Source organism: Magallana gigas, chromosome 7, assembly GCF_963853765.1.
Source record: "Magallana gigas chromosome 7, xbMagGiga1.1, whole genome shotgun sequence".
Taxonomy (NCBI): Eukaryota; Metazoa; Mollusca; class Bivalvia; order Ostreida; family Ostreidae; genus Magallana; species Magallana gigas.
Window position 1 is genome coordinate 30,872,730 of NC_088859.1, and position 20,811 is coordinate 30,893,540.

A 20,811-nucleotide genomic window follows, 5' to 3' on the forward strand; every position below is an offset into this window, starting at 1 on the left:
AAATATTAACTTTACCTATGCATCACTTAAAAAGTTAGAGAGTGGAAACTACGAATTTCCCATTTTTTTCCTAAGATCAAGATGCATAACTCATCGGACTGGAACCAAATTCAAACTTAACCTGTATATTCATAAGAACATCAAAACATCAAATTTGAGTTGAATATGTGCAACGGTTGTTGAGATAATGATCGGAAAATGAATTTCCCTTTTTTTCAAAGTTCAAGAGGTATAACTCTGTCAAAATTCATCGGCTGGAACCAAATTCGAACTCAGCCTGTATATTCTTGAGATACGTCTAGACATGTATATTAAATGTGTGCAACAGTTGTTGAGATTGTGATCGGAAAGTGAATGATGACGGAATGAGAGAAGGACGGAGGGACGGAATGACTGAACGGGCTAACACAATATGCCCCAGCCATTTTGTGGCGGGGCATAAAAATCAAGTTGTTCAAAGCATCACAGAAATGCCCATTTTGGATACATAAGTGTTGACGACCAGTGGTTGGTTCAAAGTATTTCTGGCGCATTCCGCAGTTCAAGCACTGCACAGACACACTAGCATGACAAATAATTATATAGGAAAAAAATCGCCATAGTCACGCAGTACGAGCTCGAGGAGGCTGTGTGGTGTCATCGTGGCGCATGCAGGGTGTATTACGCATGTTATAAAATGAATCGACAGCATGGACACCAAAAAACGCGGGAAGATTGGGGTTCAATAAGGTTGAAACATTATTCTTTAGGTTTTTTTTCGGCTTTTATACAAGGTAAAATACTTCTGGATTTAATAAAAATCCAATAAGTTACCTTAAGGTGTCTATTCTGAATAATAATGGATAAGAGATATTCTTTTTTTCAAAATAATGGACGAAAACGGGCAAAACTGTTATCTTTATATTGGCCGGCTAGAAGTAGGCTGAAACAAGAATAAGACATTACATTTGGCAATAAAAAGTTTTACTGTCTAACACCTTGAGAATGAAAATGCAAACCATATCTTTACAGGGAAAAGTTCATAAAAATGAAACCTTGACCATAAACCTCATCCACGCCACTGAAAAAAATTCTCCATCCGAGCATGTCATTCTTTGTATTGGTTGGCTTAATCATTTACAGAATATCAATTAGAATAGAGTCAGTATCTGCAATACCCCAACAGAGAATGAGGTGTTGGTGTCTTTCAGTAGAAGAAAGAATGAACATAACAATTTTAAAGCTCAACTTTTTAACTCTTGCACATATCTGAAACTTTTCATTAAGTGAATAAATAAGCAGTTTTACTATAGAAGTGATAATTGTTCAAAGTGCAAAAAATGCAATAAAAAAGAAGTCTTAAAATGGCCACGTACTTTTTAAAATCGATTATATCAGAAAGGACAATTGCATGTGCTCTTCCACACTCTTGCAATAAGCTTGCGAATGAACGCGTTTTATGACCATCTTATCAACGTCATTTGACAAGAGTCAAAGTCACAAAAATTTCCTGAACTGAAATTTGAGACTGTGCTTTAGTACAATGAAAGGATCCATTCTCCCGAGGCGTGCAGTGGATGATGTAATTGCGTGCGCTTTATCATACATATACAAAGATTTTAACGGAGCGTCATCATGGTTATGGTCCCGAGTCCCGACAGGTATAAGCTTCTCCAGGACAGCTCTACACAAATACAAAACTCTACTTTGTACACCTTGTCAATGCAAACATGGCTATTGATACCTTGGTTTTTTTTATTTGGTAGAGGTTACAGTAATCTAATCCTAAGCCATTATATGTTAAAAATTAATGTACAATTTACACTTGAACGTTGATAGTGTATGATATTATTATCGAATAGTTAACCGATGCACAATATTGAATTAAGTATAATAGTGGGGGCGGGGCCCATATGATACACATCTTCAAATGTATAAAAGCACATACAATACGCACATAGCTTTCAACTCGATCAATTCATCCCAAAAAGGATGTGGTCATATCTTTGATGTGTATTGTAGTGTACATGTATTGCATTTTAGTGGTGCAACCCCCTAATTCTTTACATTGAAACGTACACAAATCTGGTGTTAAATTTGATATGTAATGGATATTTAAATTCTGTTTTGAGATATCTATAAAAAGTGTACAGAGACCATCCTGACTGCAAGTTCTTCCGTAATACAATCCATTTTGCATTTACATTGTCGTCGGCGAACCATTTTGTGCAATATAATACAGTGGACCTTAACCGAACTGCTTTATCCACATTAAATTTTTCAAACCAATAATTACATCTATCTTTTAACACGATGTTAATGGGATGTCCTGTCGCGAACTTTAAATTAGTAAGAATTAAGCCTGGGTAATTTTGTAGATTACATGCAAGCATAGAAAAAAGGCATAATAAATGTCGGGTATGTGTTACAGATGATTGTATGATGTGTTGAATTCCCCAAAGTGAATGCTATATACAAAAAAGAAGGAAATTTAAAACCAACCCTCCCGGCTCTGCAGAAATAAACTTGCCATTCGACTTAAGTTGCTGGTAGAAAAAAACCCCACACACCATATTTTCCATTTATGTTAAACAAAACATTATAATACATGTACATGTAGTCAAAATCCAGTTTTTCAAAGAAAACGACTTTCTAAACAATGCACGGAGAATAATAATTTAGTTTCTTGAAAGTGAAGCAACATGCATGTAAGATTCGATAGAGGGAAGTACATGTATATACTTACATAAATTAATATTACAGAGCTTCAACTGTACATATTTATTTAGTTTACCGAAAAAAAAAGATTACAGTTGACCTTTAAATGTTAGAGTTTTAACCGCAAGATGAAAAATGATATCTTTCATTGAATACCTATACAAGGAAGTTGAATAGTACCCCATTTACCAGTTTCATTTTTTTTTTAGAAAAATTATCACGAAGTGACGAAAAATAACGTGACAACAAGTAGTCGTGTTATAACGAAGGCGTGGCAACCTCTGTGAATTCAGTGTGTCATCTAAAAACATCCAGTGTTGTCTCTGCCATAAACTGTGTTTCTCCGTCCTGTCCCTGCAATTGCTTGTCCAGTTAATGTCTTAGTCTAAAGTTAATGAAATGTACAGTAGTCTGTCAGCCAATTTAGATATTTTGTTCCTCTGTCGAGTTTAGGTTTTCTTGCATGAGTGTCTTTCTCCTACTTCCTTGTGTTTGATAGGTTGAAGCTATATGGATTTCTTTTTTAATGCAAAATATGCTATACTTTAATTTGATTTATTCTGATGTAATATTGATTATCTATTTAAATTCTTGTTTTGTTTTGATTCTATGATATTTCTCGTAACAAGCTTTCGATAAATACCTTATATATTCCCTAAATTAAGGTTTAATATATCTTTAGTAATTATAGTATATATTGTTTATTTCTTTAGAAAATATTCAGTTAATTCAAATTTTTACGAAGGTTCAAAATTATATCTTTACATTGTATAGTTTTTACTGCAAGAAGAATGCATTATTCTTTACATCAAAATTTTAAAATATGAAATTAAATTTGTCAACATGTATGAAATTCGATATCAGCTGATTTCATACCATGTTCTGAGATATTTAGAGGACATGATAGGGTATTATTTGAAGCATGACAAATGCATACAAATATTTACAGGTACACACCTAGTAAATTCAGACATTACGCAAAGACAACACAAGCCTGACAAGATTATTCCATACTATTTCAGAGAAATTTTCGGGTCCATTAATTCAGAAGTGAATATAACAATTACGGATAAATTTAGCATTCAGTTCAGTTAATATTACATGTACTTCTAGTGAATACCTAAACAGGTAAGGATTCTTACCTGGCAGAAAAACATCAAAGCAATTCAATTTATGAAGAATACCTTAAATCGGTCAATAAAATTGTACAAATTGTATGTACTTTTGGTGTAATACGTTGGTTTTTTATCTGCGACGTGAGCAAGATTGTATTATGTTGAAATAAATCTAATAAATGGATATTCGGACTCTATTACTGATTCTGTTAAATTAGAGAAAATACAATTGATTGCAGGAAGAAATGTTGCAGATTTTCCTATTTTTTTCCTTTTAGGGAATCTCTTTTCATTGAAACAGGATGGGAAACGCTTTACAGTAGAAGGAAAATACCCTGGCTAAAAACAATGTATGAAATTGACCGATACATTTTATCGATTATTTTTTTCACATGTTATAAATATAAAGATGCTAGAAATGTTCTATTTCATGAATTATTTCCTTTTTTGAACCTAAACCTAAACATTGCAAATACTCATGCTTTACTTTTGGGTGACATTGCAATATATAGGTGACAATGAAAAAAAAACCCATTTATTTACATTAGTTTTAATTATATAAAAAACATACCTATCTTAAAACTATTTATACACCATTTCTATTCATATACATGTCAATTACATAACTGTTAACTGCCACTTGATCCACTGACCTTTATTTATGTTGTGTACACATCATTTTCTATTGTATTATATTTTTGTATTGTGAGAGGGCGGTCTAAGGTTTTGGAACTTGTGCCCAATATCTTAATTGTAATTACATGTATATACAATAAAAATATGTTGAAATCAAATCATAAATGCAAATTGAGGTATCTCACTCCTCAACGTAGCTGTATCAGTTTCCAAGAAGTGCATCATTGAAATCTTTAAACGAAACAAACTACAAAAATACAAAGGAAATATGAAAATGGCCATGTTTTTTTTTTTTTTTTTTTTTTTTCATAATACAAATGTAACAATTTGATTTAATGAATAACTTTTAAAGCCTTTTGAATGCCGCTTTTATTAATTAGATTTCATTAAGTTTTTAAGACTTTTTTTTTATGTTTGCATGGTTTTAATTCTACCTAATTTCCTGACCCTGTAGATTTCTTTACCTTAAATAAGACCTATAAAATATGTTCCGAAAGTATCACAAGTTAAAAAATTGTCAACATTAAAATGTCAATTCAAATGTATAATGTATTGACTACTAGTATATTTTCTTTTATTAATTATATTTACAAGACCTTCCTCATTAAAGAGTTCACCTTCAAACTTTTCTGTTCCTTAATTTAAGACTTATCTGATTTTATAATTTGATGTGGTGTCATTATTATATAATAATCTTCTTTCTGCTGATTAGATGGACACTTAGATTTGGTTTTTTTAAACTAGTTTTATTGATTTATTTGATACTAGTACTAGTATAGCTTAGCAATTATTCATAGCCTGCTTGTTATACTAGCGTACAATTTACATAACTAATTTCCTATGTTCTATTTCTTGTAAAAGGAATACTTTAAGTTAGGGATAAGCAGAAAGCTTTCATTTCTTAGAACTTAATCACCAAGTAGACATTACCTTCCCACCCCGGCGACACATAATTCTCAAGTTTCATAAATGATACACATTAACAAAACGAACTGTCCTTTTTCTGAAGAAGCAGAACATCTGGGGGCCTAAACCAACGCTCAGACATCAAGTCTAAATTCAAACAAATTGAAACGGATCTTTAAGTATGCCACTATATAACTTATTAACTGTTTATTTGCACGTCAGTGTATACTTGTAATACGGTCAAATGAAATGATATTTCTGTCAATACCGAGCAACAGCAGGAAGTGTTTTTGCCAGTGACCATCAGAGCGTGTTAGATTATGATCAGATTATATTTCTGACCAAAAACCAAAAAAAATATGCAGCAGTTGTATTATTAGTATTAGAATTTCAAAATACATTAACCTCAAAACCAGCTATGCCCCCCCATTTTATGAAAGGGTAGAATGGAGATGCGCCTGTTTGAATTTATTAAATGCAGGTGCATCCATTTTGGTGCAGTTTCATTTCTATTAGTGAATAAATAATATCAGTGTCAACGCCCTTCTTTGATGTTAAATAAAGTATGTAAGTGTTTTTATAAGTCGTCGTGAAAAAGTATAAATCTCGTTTTGTCCTAAATGTGGTCCTTCTAACCTTGGATATTTCAGTGTTTTACAACACTTGTTTTTCTGTCCCTAAACTATTTTCTTTTCATCCAGAGAAAGAAAAGACAAATAAATACCGCGTAAAACTCCCATGTTTTGATTTCATTTTGATACGAAGCATTCATGCCAAATGTTCTGTTACTAGTACATCGTGCAGCAAATTCTCAAAATATACTCAATTGATCACATTCAATCGATTCCATAACTAAGCGCCATGTTGTTATCGATATCACACAGCTTTTAAATTGTTGCACAGTCCCTTACAATAACCACCCATGTTTTAAATATGACACCTTACCCCACTGGAGTATTCTTTTAAAATACGCAGTTACCCAAGCAGAAAACTTGGAGATTTGTAAATAGGGCGGGAACACTTGTATCATACCTGGTCCAGCGGACGCACTACCAGGACCGAGTGCAATGAATCGTCTGTGGGACTTATTACTTTTCTGGTTCCTCTTACAGGTAAATATTTTTTAGATTTTAGATCAATATGTACTTTCGAAAGAAAATGAAATCAGAATTTTTTAAAATTTCATTTCATTTTCGATATTTTTGCCTTAAAACATTGGGCGTGGTAACTTCACTGAACCATTTTGCAAGAAGGGTAGCAAATGTTGACACGTATTAAAATTGAACTTCTATGGTAGAAATTAATAATGCGCGTTAACCAAAGAACTCTACCATGACTTTCATTTACTATTGAACAATCCCTCTACACTCTTTTATTACAAAAAAACAATAGAGGGTTTGAATTGCAACACGTGAGTGCCATTTTCAACACACTTAAAGAAGAGTCGTGCACGCGAAGATTGAATTGGATGATGGTCAAATTGTTGACTTTTTGGGGCTTGGTTCCTGCAGAGCGGAACAACTTCCGCGTTTTGGTGATTGGAACGGTTAGATTCCATATCATGAGTCAATAATCAAATCTACAGCACCGGGTTGTGTGTCCTATTGAATTACAAATGCAAGGACGTTCGTGAGTGGGTTTTTTTTTTCTGTTGAAAGCACAACGACGATTCAAAACATTCCATTTTCCTTGATCACGTACATTGGGTACAAAAGACACATAAATCTGAGACATTAACATGGTCGATGAGAGTGACCATTGACGGCATTAGTGTGATGGTTAACTTGAAAAGACGAGGTGGTGCTTAATGGAGATATTTTATTCGAGTTTTTGGTCATGGTGTGTAACTTTGATATTATCGCATTCTGTTACCTGGGTGTGTCAACCATGCAGTAGAGGATAAACAAACTTTTTGTATCTTCAGTCATTTTTCATCAATGACGATACATTCACATCTTCTTTATTCGGTGATATATGCGTAGCAGTAACGCCCTTGTCTTTTCTTTACCTTTTCTCAGGATTGATCTTAACATATGCCCCAAAAATCATTAATTTTTCATCGACCATGACAAAAGCATGTAACAAAACATGTTAAAAACTTTTTGCTATGAAGATATAAATGAAAACTTTGATAAAAGTCTGCAAAGGACATTTGTTTGTATTCGATCATGATCTAATCTTAAAATTTAAATGCCATAATAATTATACACGTGATTTCTGTTGAATGAACTGACACTTAGATTTCATGAATAAAGTTTAGTCACTGGTATATATTGATTGAAATTTGGTTTTTTTTTCAACTTGTGAAATGTGCCTGTGTTTGTTTGCTTAAATGGATCAGAAAACCATGATTATTTTATGCATTATCTAATTACCACGTGTATGCTCGTTCTTTTGATCTATGCTTCTTTCTACATTACATTTTCTGCAATTTCTACCCATGTACATATCGCTCGTCATCGGAAATGGGATCTATAAAGAACTATTCATAAACACATTTTAACTAGTTACATGTACTACCTGTAGTAGGTAGACATTTTTTCGTCACATTTGTTAAATAATGAAAATAAATCAAATGTGGTTTATTTTGCATGGACGACCAGTATTCGTTTAGAGAATATTTGATTACAGATTTTAATCTAACTTGTAATTGTTTCAAAACTGTCCATCATTTGTAACATCATTTATGGCAATAAACTTTACACCAGTTACTGTGTTGACCACTTTCTTTTATTTTCCTGCAATACTATGGATGCGTATTTACATTACCCTTCTCTTTTGACTGATCGAGTTTCAGAGTTTAACTTCTTAAGAAAAAGAAAACTCTTTTTGTTCGAGTTTCAGACTTTAATTTCTTAAGAAAGAGAAAACCTTTCTTTTTTCTATTTTTTTTTTATTTTGCAATTACATAACCACCTGAACAAATTCTGCATTACCGGGGTGTATCATTTTTCAGGTTGGAAACCAAGGGAGTCACGGCCACAATGATGGAAAGATAGGCGACATCGGTTTCAAGTGTCCAAGCGGTATGTATAGACTCGTGACACGAAATACGGGAGTAAATGGGCTGTGAAAATGTAATAAAATAGCACATCGTAAAATAACCTCCATTTTGTGTCCTTCTTGGGTTTGATTTTATAACAATTCATGTAAATACCTTGTGTTATAAAAGAAAAAGGACTTGACAGTCCGTTTTTTTTTTGGGGGGGAGGGGGGGGTATTTGTTTGTGTGACATGCCAATCAAAGGAAATAGTTTATTTTGTCTAAACTATTGCATGCTATCAGAAATTAGGTCAATTGGAATAGATCTCAGTACATGACACAGACATCAATGTACTGGTTTATTTTTAAGATATCATTTTAAAATGATTGACTGTCTATATGCGTGTAATTCAACGTAAATTTTACAAAAACATTCTTTGTTAAAAAAAATCCCCTTTTTCTCAAAATAATGTAGATTTATTTGTTTAGCTAATCTCTTTGTGACAAAATAATTAAGAAAATATTGTACCACTGGTACTTATAACATTTACCCCCAAAAAATATAACAATAATCAATTATCATGATTCCACGAACACCTATCAAAGCACATGGAAGAATATATTTCCATGCACCACAGAGACAAAGCCAATATCATGAATGAGTTTTGTAGTAAAATATCTACACTAGACAATGAGCCTGATCTACCACCTCAAGGCCCTAGGGCCCCCAATATTTGAATTGAACAATAACATTATTACAGAGCAAGAGGTCGTAGGTCAGCTGCAAATTCTTAATATTAATAAATCATCTAAACCTGATGCAATATCTCCTAGAGTTCTTAGACACATATCCTGTTTTATATAAAAAAAACAAAAAAAACAAACCAAAACTATTACTAAACTTTTTAATCTCTCTCTCTCTCTCTAACTCCTAAAAGCTTATCTTTTATTGGAGACAAGCACATGCCACCTCAGTTTTTAAAAATAAAAGGGAAGACAAGATATCAAAAATATCAAAGCTGTTATCAAAATTATTGTATCAGTTGACATCATAATAAGTTTTCCATCGTTGTCTAGATTAGTGAAATAATCCGTGATTACTGTCCGATTATTTGATCTTGCCTTTTACGACTTTTTGACTGAAATGTGGTAGACATCCACTAAATTTAAACCCATATAAATTTAAATGCATTGGCAATTCAACAAAACATCCAGTAATATATATTCCAGGTGACTGCTGCAGATATGGTAATAAACTGTCAGCAAGAGGCATACTAGTATTTCATTTTCTTCTTCTTTTTTTTTTTAAATTTTAACAGGATCTAAGTTTTACCAAGGTTACTGCCTCAGAAAAGAGACGGTTCCGATGACATGGGAAGACGCAAAGACAGCCTGTTTACGGTAGTCTAAACGTTTTAGATTATTTTAATACCTTTTCAAATTTGTTTTTGATATGTGTAGATTTGGTAAACGTATCCCTTAGTGAATCTTCCTGTTGAATTTCTGTATGTTGTTTTCATCATTAACAACATGTCTATCAATTCATACGAATTGTTCTTGTATAAGATTATTGGAAATGATGAAAATTTATCGGATATTCAAATTGAAATACAAATGTGTGCCTAATTGAAGAAAGCTCTCGCAGAATGTAAAGTTGTATTCAATTTACGGCAATAGAAACACCAAAAGGAAAAACTATAACAATCATAGATGTGTAATGGAATAATTAAAAAAAAAACTAATAAAAATAAGTGGTTTAGTTGCAATAGATTGAACTAATTTTAATGTAGTTAAGGTGGACATAACGAAGTGAAGAATGTTTATTTCATATTTCTTCAACATAGATCTGGCATGTATTTGGCCTGGCTAGAGGATGACATTGAAAACGAGTATGTCGCCACCCAAGTGATGTCTGAAGTGAACCAGTACTGGATTGGTGAGTTTTCTTCGTTTTTTTTTAGTATCTTCTTGCATATTTCAAAAATCGTAGTTCTATGGCTAATTTTGCAAAATTAATTTTAGCTCAAAAATATGAATCAATTGTAATATGTTTTGTATAAGAAGTTTTGATTAATCTCGGATAAGATACGATTTGGCTTGACGCATAACCCATGAAAATGCACATATATAATTTTCAAATCTGAAGCAGAGCCATATCCCAGCTAATGTTGAGATGCAATATTAAAATTATAATTTTCTTTTCTTAAGGCAGGAGTCTGATCAGGTTTCTGGCTTATCAAAATCACAGAAATGTCCTTTGTATTGCGATTTTGGGGTTTATAAAGTTTAATTGTGCCAGGCACATAAATGTATATAGCATCGATTTTTGTTTTTTTTATTTTATAGTGACGCATTTCACTTCCATTTTTCTTATGCATCCCAAAAAGTGTGCGGGGCATATCCTAACATAAAGTTTTGTACATGTAGATTTCAGAACCCAGTTTGTTGCGAGTAAAGGGGGAAGCCCCCCCCCCCCCCCCCCCCCCCAACGGTTTAAAATTTACATATAAAAAAATTGAATTATCATGAAGTTCCCCCCCCCCCCCCACTTTTTTGGGAGTATGTAAAAAAATTGATGAAAATGAAAATAAGGAAATGAGGAGTGAAGTTGAAGTTATATACTACGCCCCCCCCCCCCCCCGGGTTAGGATTTTGAAGATGTTGGGAAACTTTAAATTTTCACTTTTTTCTTTTTTTATTTGCTTGTCAAGATTTTTTGGATGAGTCTGCCCCCCCCCCCCCCCCCTTTCAAAAACGATGCTACGTGCCTGACGAAGCACTTAACATTTAGGCCTCTCAAATAAAACTCCTATCGAACTAGATTAAAAAAATCGAACAAATGAATCGTTTAACCAATTAATCTTTATATGTGTTACAATCGGAACACCGTTCGTCCATCTTCACAAGATGCGTTCTTCCTTTCCCGTTATAATATGGTCACGTGTTTTTTTGACGCGCGCAAACTACTGGCGTAATATATTGTGGTACATGAAAGTGCCGACAGGACTTCGAAGGACAATATTCAAGGTTTTATCCAAGGTGATATATGTAACATTGTGATCATGGTGATCATGGCATGGTCATATTGATAACGGTCATAACAGAAATATAATTCTTTGCTTTCTGCTTCGGGTATATTGGATACCCGGGACATGAACAAAATCAGCGTTAAAAAAAGACTTGTGGCATATTTCCTGATGTGCTCTCATCTTACGATATAGTTTGTACATGTACATGCTTTGATTAACCCCCATGTTATGTGTAATTTATGTCTTCGGGATCGGGATACGTTTAGCAGACGTCAAATGCAGCGCGATTTGAACCAGAGGGATTATGCTCAACCCTAGTGAGAGACAAAGAATGGCGTATTTAGAATAATGGGAGAAATTTTCCTCTTTTATACTATTTATGCCCTTCTTTTTTCTCTTGCTCACATTGAGTAGTGTGCCTGAAAGGGAAAATGCATTTTTAGTTAGTTGTGGAGGTGAAGGGATCAATATTATCAACATTAACGTTTTAAGTGATACGCTGGTAGGTTAAGTCAACTCCGAGTTTAATGACCGTTGATATTATAATCAATTTAAAAATTATATATTTTTATGAAAACGGTGCTGAATATTATTATCAAGTGACTGTGTTCGCAATGATAATTATTTTTCTACTTTGGATCTTTGAAGCTTCCGTGCCAAGGTATCACGTGACAGTTAAAAATAAAAAACTTTTTTTATAATTACCTTAACAAAAAATCAAAAAGTGTAACACTACTCCGAAGTTCATTTGTATATATGATACAATAATTTGATACAATAATTCGATCAGCAATTAGTTCATCATCTTCGCTAGCCAAGGGTGACGATCCACTCTGCTACTCTTTTCAGAGTGAATCGTCACCCTTGGCTAGCGAAGATGTTAGTTCATGTTTATTAGTATTACTGCTTTAGAATCCTATTGTTAATTGCATAAAATAAATATTGACATTATTTATCAGATACCCTCTCGACTTCTTCAATTTCATTGAAAATACTTCGTATTTTTTATTTACAACAACGAAGCACGGGATTCTAGCAGCACTTTTCAAGTAGTTTAGGTTGTATGCTTTTGATATTTGCCAAATTCAACTTTCATAATATTCGGGGTAGTGTTACACTTTTGCCTTTTTTATACACACTAGCTGACAGAATAAAGGCCGGTGAAGCCACATATAAATGTCTATTTGCTTACCTTATGACACTCACTAATAAAACAAAATACCCCTGCCCGTATTATCCTGAATATAACCAAACTGACATTCATCTAAATCTTGTGTGTCAGTATGAAATGAGTCTGATTTTGGCATTGTTTTCGTTCATTCTGATGATTTGTCTCCTGACATTGATCTTCTCTATTAAACATGCATGCGTCGTCATCAATGATAATTATAGGTAATACAAAGAAATCGAAGATATATTCAGTTAGAAGAGTTTCTAGTGACATTTTAAGCCGTTAGTTTTTAGCTCACCTGAGCCAAAGGCTCAAGTGAGATTTTCTGATCACAATTTGTCCGTTGTCTGTCGTTGTCGTTGTCGTAGTCGTTGTCGTAGTCGTTGTCGTTAACTTTTCACATTTTCATCTTCTTCTCAAGAACCACTGGGCAGATTTCAACCAAATTTAGCACAAAGCAAAACTAGGTGAAGGGGATTCAAGTTTGTTCAAATGAAGGGCCACGCCCTCTTTAAAGGGGAGATAATTGAGAATTGTTGAAAATTTGTTGGAATTTTTCAAAAATCTTCTTCTCAAAAACTATTCGGCCTAAAAAGCTAAAACTTGTGTGGAGGCATCCTCAGGTAGTGTAGATTTAAGTTTGTTCAAATCTTGGTCCCCGGGGGTAGGGAGGGGCCACAAGAAGGGGATCAAGTTTTACATAAAATATATAGAGAAAATCTTTAAAAATCTTCTTCTCAAAAACTATTGGGCCAGAAAAGCTCAAATTATAATGGAATCATCTTCAGGTAGTGTAGATTCAAGTTTGTTCAAATCATGGTCCCCGGGGGTAGGGTGGGGCCACAATTAGGGGATCAAGTTTTACATAGGAATATATAGAGAAAATCTTTAAAAATCTTCTTCTCAAAAACTATTGGGCCAGAAAAGCTCAAATTAAAATGGGAGCATCTACAGGTAGTGTAGTTTCAAATTTGTTCAAATCATGGTCCCCGGGGGTAGGGTGGGGCCTCAATTGGGGGATCAAGTTTTACATATGAATATATAGAGAAAATCTTTAAAAATCTTCTTCTCAAAAACTATTGGGCCAGGAAAGCTCAAATTTGAGTGGAAGCATCCTCAGATATTGTAGATTCAAGTTTGTTCAAATCATGGTCCCCGGGTGTAGGGTGGGGCCAAAATGGGGGTATCAAGTTTTACATAGGAATATATAGAGAAAATCTTCTTCTCAAAAACTATTAGGCCAGGAAAGCTCAAATTTGAATGGAAGCATCCTCAGGTAGTGTAGATTCAAGTTTGTTCAAATCATGGTCCCTGGGGGTAGGGTGGGGCCACAATTGGGGGATCAAGTTTTACATAGGAATATATAGAGAAAATCTTTAAAAATCTTCTTCTCAAAAACTATTTGACCAAGAAAGCTCAAATTTGAGTGGAAGCATCCTCAGATAGTGTAGATTCAAATTTGTTCAAATCATGGTCCCCGGGGGTAGGGTCGGGCCACAATAGGAGGATGAATATTTACATAGGAATATATAGACAAAATCTTTAAAAATCTTCTTCTCAAAAACTATTGGGCCAGAAAAGCTAAAATTATAATAGAATCATCTTCAGGTAGTGTAGATTCAAGCTCGTTTAAATCATGGTCCCCGGGGGTAGGGAGGGGCCACAAGAAGGGGATCAAGTTTTACATAAAATATATAGAGAAAATCTTCTTCTCAAAAACTATTAGGCCAGGAAAGCTCAAATTTGAATGGAAGCATTCTCAGGTATTGTAGATTCAAGTTTGTTCAAATCATGGTCCCTGTGGGTAGGGTGGGGCCACAATTGGGGGATCAAGTTTTACATAGGAATATATAGAGAACATCTTTAAAAATCTTCTTCTCAAAAACTATTTGACCAAGAAAGCTCAAATTTGAGTGGAAGCATCCTCAGATAGTGTAGATTCAAGTTTGTTCAAATCATGGTCCCCGGGGGTAGGGTCGGGCCACAATAGGAGGATGAATATTTACATAGGAATATATAGACAAAATCTTTAAAAATCTTCTTCTCAAAAACTATTGGGCCAGAAAAGCTAAAATTATAATAGAATCATCTTCAGGTAGTGTAGATTCAAGCTCGTTTAAATCATGGTCCCCGGGGGTAGGGAGGGGCCACAAGAAGGGGATCAAGTTTTACATAAAATATATAGAGAAAATCTTCTTCTCAAAAACTATTAGGCCAGGAAAGCTCAAATTTGAATGGAAGCATTCTCAGGTATTGTAGACTCAAGTTTGTTCAAATCATGGTCCCTGTGGGTAGGGTGGGGCCACAATTGGGGGATCAAGTTTTACATAGGAATATATAGAGAACATCTTTAAAAATCTTCTTCTCAAAAACTATTTGACCAAGAAAGCTCAAATTTGAGTGGAAGCATCCTCAGATAGTGTAGATTCAAGTTTGTTCAAATCATGGTCCCCGGGGGTAGGGTGGGGCCACAATAGGAGGATGAATATTTACATAGGAATATATAGACAAAATCTTTAAAAATCTTCTTCTCAAAAACTATTGGGCCAGAAAAGCTAAAATTATAATGGAATCATCTTCAGGTAGTGTAGATTCAAGCTCGTTTAAATCATGGTCCCCGGGGGTAGGGAGGGGCCACAAGAAGGGGATCAAGTTTTACATAAAATATATAGAGAAAATCTTCTTCTCAAAAACTATTAGGCCAGGAAAGCTCAAATTTGAATGGAAGCATTCTCAGGCATTGTAGATTCAAGTTTGTTCAAATCATGGTCCCAGGGGGTAGGGTGGGGCCACAATTGGGGGATCAAGTTTTACATAGGAATATATAGAGAAAATCTTTAAAAATCTTCTTCTCAAAAACTATTTGACCAAGAAAGCTCAAATTGGCGGGTAACCATCCTCAGATAATGTAGATTCAAGTTTGTTCAAATCATGGTCCCTGGGGGTAGGGCAGGGCCACAATGGGGGATACATTTTTAGACATAGAGAAAATCTCTAAAAAATCTTCTTCTCAAAACTACCGGTATTATGCCAGGAAAGCCCAAATCTGAGTGGAAGCATTTCCAAATTGAATAGATTCAAGTTTTTTAAAATAATAGTCCAGTGGTATGGTGAGGCCACAGTGGGGGATCAATTTTTACATAGGAATATATAGAGAAAATCTTTAAAAATCTTCTTTTTAAAGACCATTTGGCCAGAAAAACTTTAACTTGTGTAGAGGCATCCTCGGGTATTGTAAATTTAAAATCACAGTCCCTAGTGGTAGGGCGGGTCCGTGATGGCAGTTTGAATTTTTACATAGGAATATATAGAGAAAATCTTTAAAAATATTCTGGGAAAGTTTTTCGGTCCAAAACTCAGTACTTAGTGTGAAAGCACAGGTTATGCAGATATAAGTTTGATGAAACCATGATACCCTAGAGAAATCACAAAATGGGGGGGGGGGGTATATAGGAATAGAGAAAAATCTTCTTACAGGTACAACAACAAAAGGGGATTGGTATTTACCAAAAGAAAGAGGTGGATAAAAATTGGCAGATTTTCAACTTTTTTAGCAAGATCTACTGTACTTAGTTGTCAAGATATTTTGAAACTGTAATGCTAATTTGATCAGAATTAAGGCAATTGTTGCTCAGGTGAGCGATGTGGCCCCTGGGCCTCTTGTTATAATTAAAACCAGAGATAAAGTAAAAATTGACATGTTTCTGATTAAAATATGACATCATGCTGCTTATTGTGACGTCATATCGATCAGAAGAATTTTAACTCAATCGATCGCAGAGAGTTGCCTTATCATACTCGCGTAGTGTCAAAAAAAAAAGATAATATATAATGAATAGAGAAGGTTAGACATGAATGTATATATGTTTTTGTGAATTTCAGGTTTGTCAAATACATCCTCGACTTCAGGACAAAATGAGGTATCTTGGTCCCGTTATAGAATGTCGGAAGACAAGACGATTCCAGTGTACAAAGGGATGTGGAAAAACCTGCAACCAGCTGATTTCATGGAGGAGAATAAGTGTGTTTCTACCCTAAAGGATGAATATGACAACCACTGGACAGTCACAAATTGTAGAAAGAAGCTTCCATTTGTTTGCAAGCTTATGGGAGCCCCTAAACCACATGGTAACTACCCAGAATCAATTGAATTACTTGTAGTAAATTTAAACACTGGTTGCTCTTATGTAGATATTGACCAAAGATGTTATAGCTGTCTCAGGATATTTATGCAGCACATTTGGATGATTTCTAATAAAAATACACATACCTATATTAAAGAAATGTAACCATGGTAATTGAAATAGTGAAATACATGAAGATGAAAAGAAAAATATTCAAGATTTTCACATGGAAATATTCCCAGGAACAAAATCCCGTCAAGACGTACAGCTCATTTTTTAGCTATGTATTGAAACCTAATAAGCTAGAGGATACCAAAGAAATTCTTGTAAATTTTCCTTCTTTTGAATGAGCATTATGTTAACCCTTAGGTATTCAAAAATGTCAAGTAAATAAATAAGCAATTTGTGCTTGGAAAATATTTTGGGACAGATGCATAAAATGTTTATTGTATTTACTTTATCTTTCATGCAATCTGGTGAAAAGCAACAGTAAAAAAAATGAATATTATTTATTTTACAACAATTTCTGCAACTTATATTAATATCTCAACTTAATTGTATCAATATTAATATCTTTCGTTGGCATGGATGTTACCGAAAAAAGGTACATGTGTTGAAGTGGCATATAATTTTTTTTTCCCTATCAAACACAGATATCATATTTTGTGGAAATGGAGGCTACATTCATAAGAACTGGAAATGTGATGGACAGAATGACTGTGGAGACATGTCTGATGAAATTGATTGCTGTAAGAAGACACTTGCTCTTTATCAGTTTTATCTAGAAACCAAATTTAACAATTTATTTACAAACTCATTTATTTTAAAATTTAATATTTAGAGCAAAAACAAATGTTATTGACGAGTTGAAAACCAAAGAAGTTGAAAATTATAATCATACATAATTGTATTACAGATATTTTTATTTTTATTTTGCATATCCTGACTTCATTTTTACATTAAGAGCTCTTTTTTTTGTAAAAACAATATTTTTTTACTATTACAGCATCAAGTTGCTCTGAATTAAAAATGCTTGAAAAGGGTACACCAGGATCTATAACAATGACCTCATTTGATAATAATGCCTTCTGTACATGGACAATACATGCTCCTGTTGGTGACCGCATCAAAATTACAGTAAGTTCTTTAAAATTCTTTTGTAATTTCAATGAGGTTCTAAGTAATTGAGTAAATTCACAGGGGCATCTTATCCATTGTCTGTATGACATATATATATATGTATATACACCATAAATATTGTATACATACTATACAAACTATAAGTTTTATAGACCTGATGCGAGTTATCAACCTTGGACTTTGTCCTTAGTCGATGTACTCTCATCAGGTCTATTAAAACCAATTATGTAGTGACCTCATCAAAAAGCTGTAATTGTATACAATTGCATGAGTCTGAGGTTTTAATTTTGTGGTGCGCTTATGTCAATAAAATATGAATCAAATTGTAAGTGCTGTGCTACACATGATGTATATATCAACCATATTGTTGGTTCTTTAATATTTGGGGAATTCAGTTGAATTTGAACCTTGTGAAAAGTTTTACTTTGTAAATTTATATTAAACGTGAACACCGCTCGTAAATAGGCACCGTCACACAGGTACCTTGTATATAAACCCTTTGATTTCATTACACCCGATTGTACACCTGAAACTAGTGGCTGACGTGTAGTGTTCCTTTCCTTATTTTTGGATTTTCCTGCATCATCAAATTCTAAATTACGTGCAGATTCTTTTTGCAAATAATGCATTGACCAGTTTATTTGATGTTAGTACTCTCCTGGCTTGAGAAAAGTGCGTAAAACTTGATAGCTTCATCGCGACCGAGTTACATGGCGAGGCAAGATGTACGTCCACACAGGTGAGACCTCTACAGTGAAATACTTTAAACTGTTAAGAAGTCTGTGGCTTATATAAGGGTTGTAGGGAAAGCTGTGCTGAAAGAGAAATAATGCGGACAGTGCCTAATTACGAGCGATGTTCAGCTTTAAGCTTGCATTTGTTGATTTAGAACTTTAACTTAATTAAAATCTAGTTTAGGTTCAATTTCATTAACTATATTTCTTTGATTTGAGTAGTATCAATAATAAAACATTATTTATATTATAATATAGTTACTGTAGAAGCAGAAATATTCGCTGAGCATTTAATTTTGTTTTGTTTTTTATGGCAGTACATGTATAAATCTTTTAAATTAAAATTAAAAATAAATTTTTATTTAACATTTACATGAAAATGTTGCATATTTTATGGAATATTTAGAACACAAAGCATGGGAAATTCACCTGCAGGATTACTAATGTTGTTTCAATGAAATGTTTATGAAATTCTATGCTGTTATGTAATATTGTGCTAAAATTTTAATTCTTTGTTATAGATAAGTTCAAGTTTTTATTTGGAGGAAAATGCTGATGTTCTCAGTGTATGGACAGGAGGTATATCTTTAAAGGAGAGCAATTTTCTTGGAAGTGTAACAGGAAGTCTTCAATCACAAAAGGAATTCTACTCACAGAACAATTACATCATCATGCAGCTTAGCATGGATGGTTCCGTAAATGTCAGAAGTGGATTTACTGTGACCTATGAAACGGGTGTGTTTGTATACATTATGGTTCTTTTATTTGATACCAACTTTTTATACCCACCATAAACAAAGTTTGGGGGGTATATAGGAATCACCTTGTCCATCCATCCTTCCGTCTGTCAATCTGTCTGTGCAAAATTCGTGTCAGGTCCATAGCCTTTTTTATGGAGAAAGTTCTTGCTTCACACAAACATTGCTTTTGACCTGAGGGTGTGTCATGACCTTGACCCAAGGTCATTTGGGAAGGTCAATGTCACTGGTAGGAACAGTTCAAAATTCATGTCTGGTCCATATTTTTATGGCTTACGGCCATCTAGTTGCCGGATAATCTTTACGGCAAAGAGTTCAGTTATCTGAACATGCGCGACCAAAAATAGTTCTATTCGAATGTTGCAAAGTTAACTGTTTGTTGTTCATAATAAATATCTTTAAGCAGGAATATATTTTCCATATGTTATTATCACTTATGTTATTGTAACCAATATGAATTGACTTTATTTAAATAAACTCGAAATCTAACGCGAATGAATATTAATTGCAGTGTTTTCCCTAGGCCGTTTTTGCATCCATAGAGGTATAGGCCCCCGCCATGCAACACACAATGCCGCCATGCTTTCCGCTATGCATACTTACATGTATTATAAGCAAAAAATCTTTTCCCAATTATTTTAGATCCTAACAGTGATAAATAAATGTAAAGTTGTCGTTATTTCGTTCAATCCTCATAAAAACGTTTGCACCCGCAGAGAGCGTAGCTAACTTCGATCGACATCGATCTCAGCAAGAGGGGAAAGTGTTTAACGGTTAAAGGACTGAACTTATAATTGAGATATATTGAAACTGGGATTATAAATTGGTAATAAATGCATAAATTGAGGGGCAATTACTACTTGTTTTAATATTATGTGCCTTCTTCGTCACCTCCGCCATCATCGAACGTTGGGGATTTTCCAAGATCTAAAAATAGCACAATGTTCCCTCGATGGAGTTACCTTGGTTGTGCTATGATTGAACTGTTTATTTGTCGTAAAAATATTGGAAACTTGAGACCAAATGTACTCAAATAAGAAAACAATATACAGTTAAGCTTGATTGCAAGTCATATACGGAAGCGACACTTACAATGTCACATTACTTTAACATAGAGACATCGTATAGCATGGTATAATGACTGTGTACACATGTCATGTGAAGAGAGACCGACTGCAAAGTTATAGTGCAGTAATTAATTTTAATTAAATTTGGTGTCAAAACACGTTTGCTGTAATTGCATAGTTCTGCCTGTCCCCCCCCCCCCCCTCCAAAGAGTTTATCTCTGTACAAAGGGAAAAAAATAAAATAAAACAGAAGGTGTTAGAACTGCCTTGTGAATCTATATTTCTTATAAAAGCTTGTGAAGGTCAGCCTCTTAAAAAAGTAGAAAAAACCAGAAAAATATGAATAAAAATACATTTATGAAATACAAATAAAATGGAATAATACTTGTTGGTGTAGATTTCACGAGAATTCATTAATTATAGTACATAACATGCAGTACATTTCATCATT

General features: G+C 33.9%; 1 protein-coding gene across 1 annotated transcript in view; it reads left to right on the forward strand.

Annotated features, from left to right (window-relative positions):
- Positions 1 to 6,275: 6,275 nt before the first annotated feature.
- LOC105338770 (uncharacterized) overlaps positions 6,276 to 20,811 on the forward strand; it is a 177,928-nt gene continuing 163,392 nt past the window's right edge. Inside the window, exons 1-8 of the mRNA XM_066065791.1 lie at positions 6,276 to 6,466; positions 8,311 to 8,380; positions 9,657 to 9,738; positions 10,182 to 10,273; positions 16,420 to 16,665; positions 17,315 to 17,410; positions 17,668 to 17,798; positions 19,057 to 19,270. Coding sequence (XP_065921863.1) covers positions 6,422 to 6,466; positions 8,311 to 8,380; positions 9,657 to 9,738; positions 10,182 to 10,273; positions 16,420 to 16,665; positions 17,315 to 17,410; positions 17,668 to 17,798; positions 19,057 to 19,270 — 976 coding nt within the window. The 5' untranslated portion in view covers positions 6,276 to 6,421. The remainder of the gene's footprint in view (positions 6,467 to 8,310; positions 8,381 to 9,656; positions 9,739 to 10,181; positions 10,274 to 16,419; positions 16,666 to 17,314; positions 17,411 to 17,667; positions 17,799 to 19,056; positions 19,271 to 20,811) is intronic.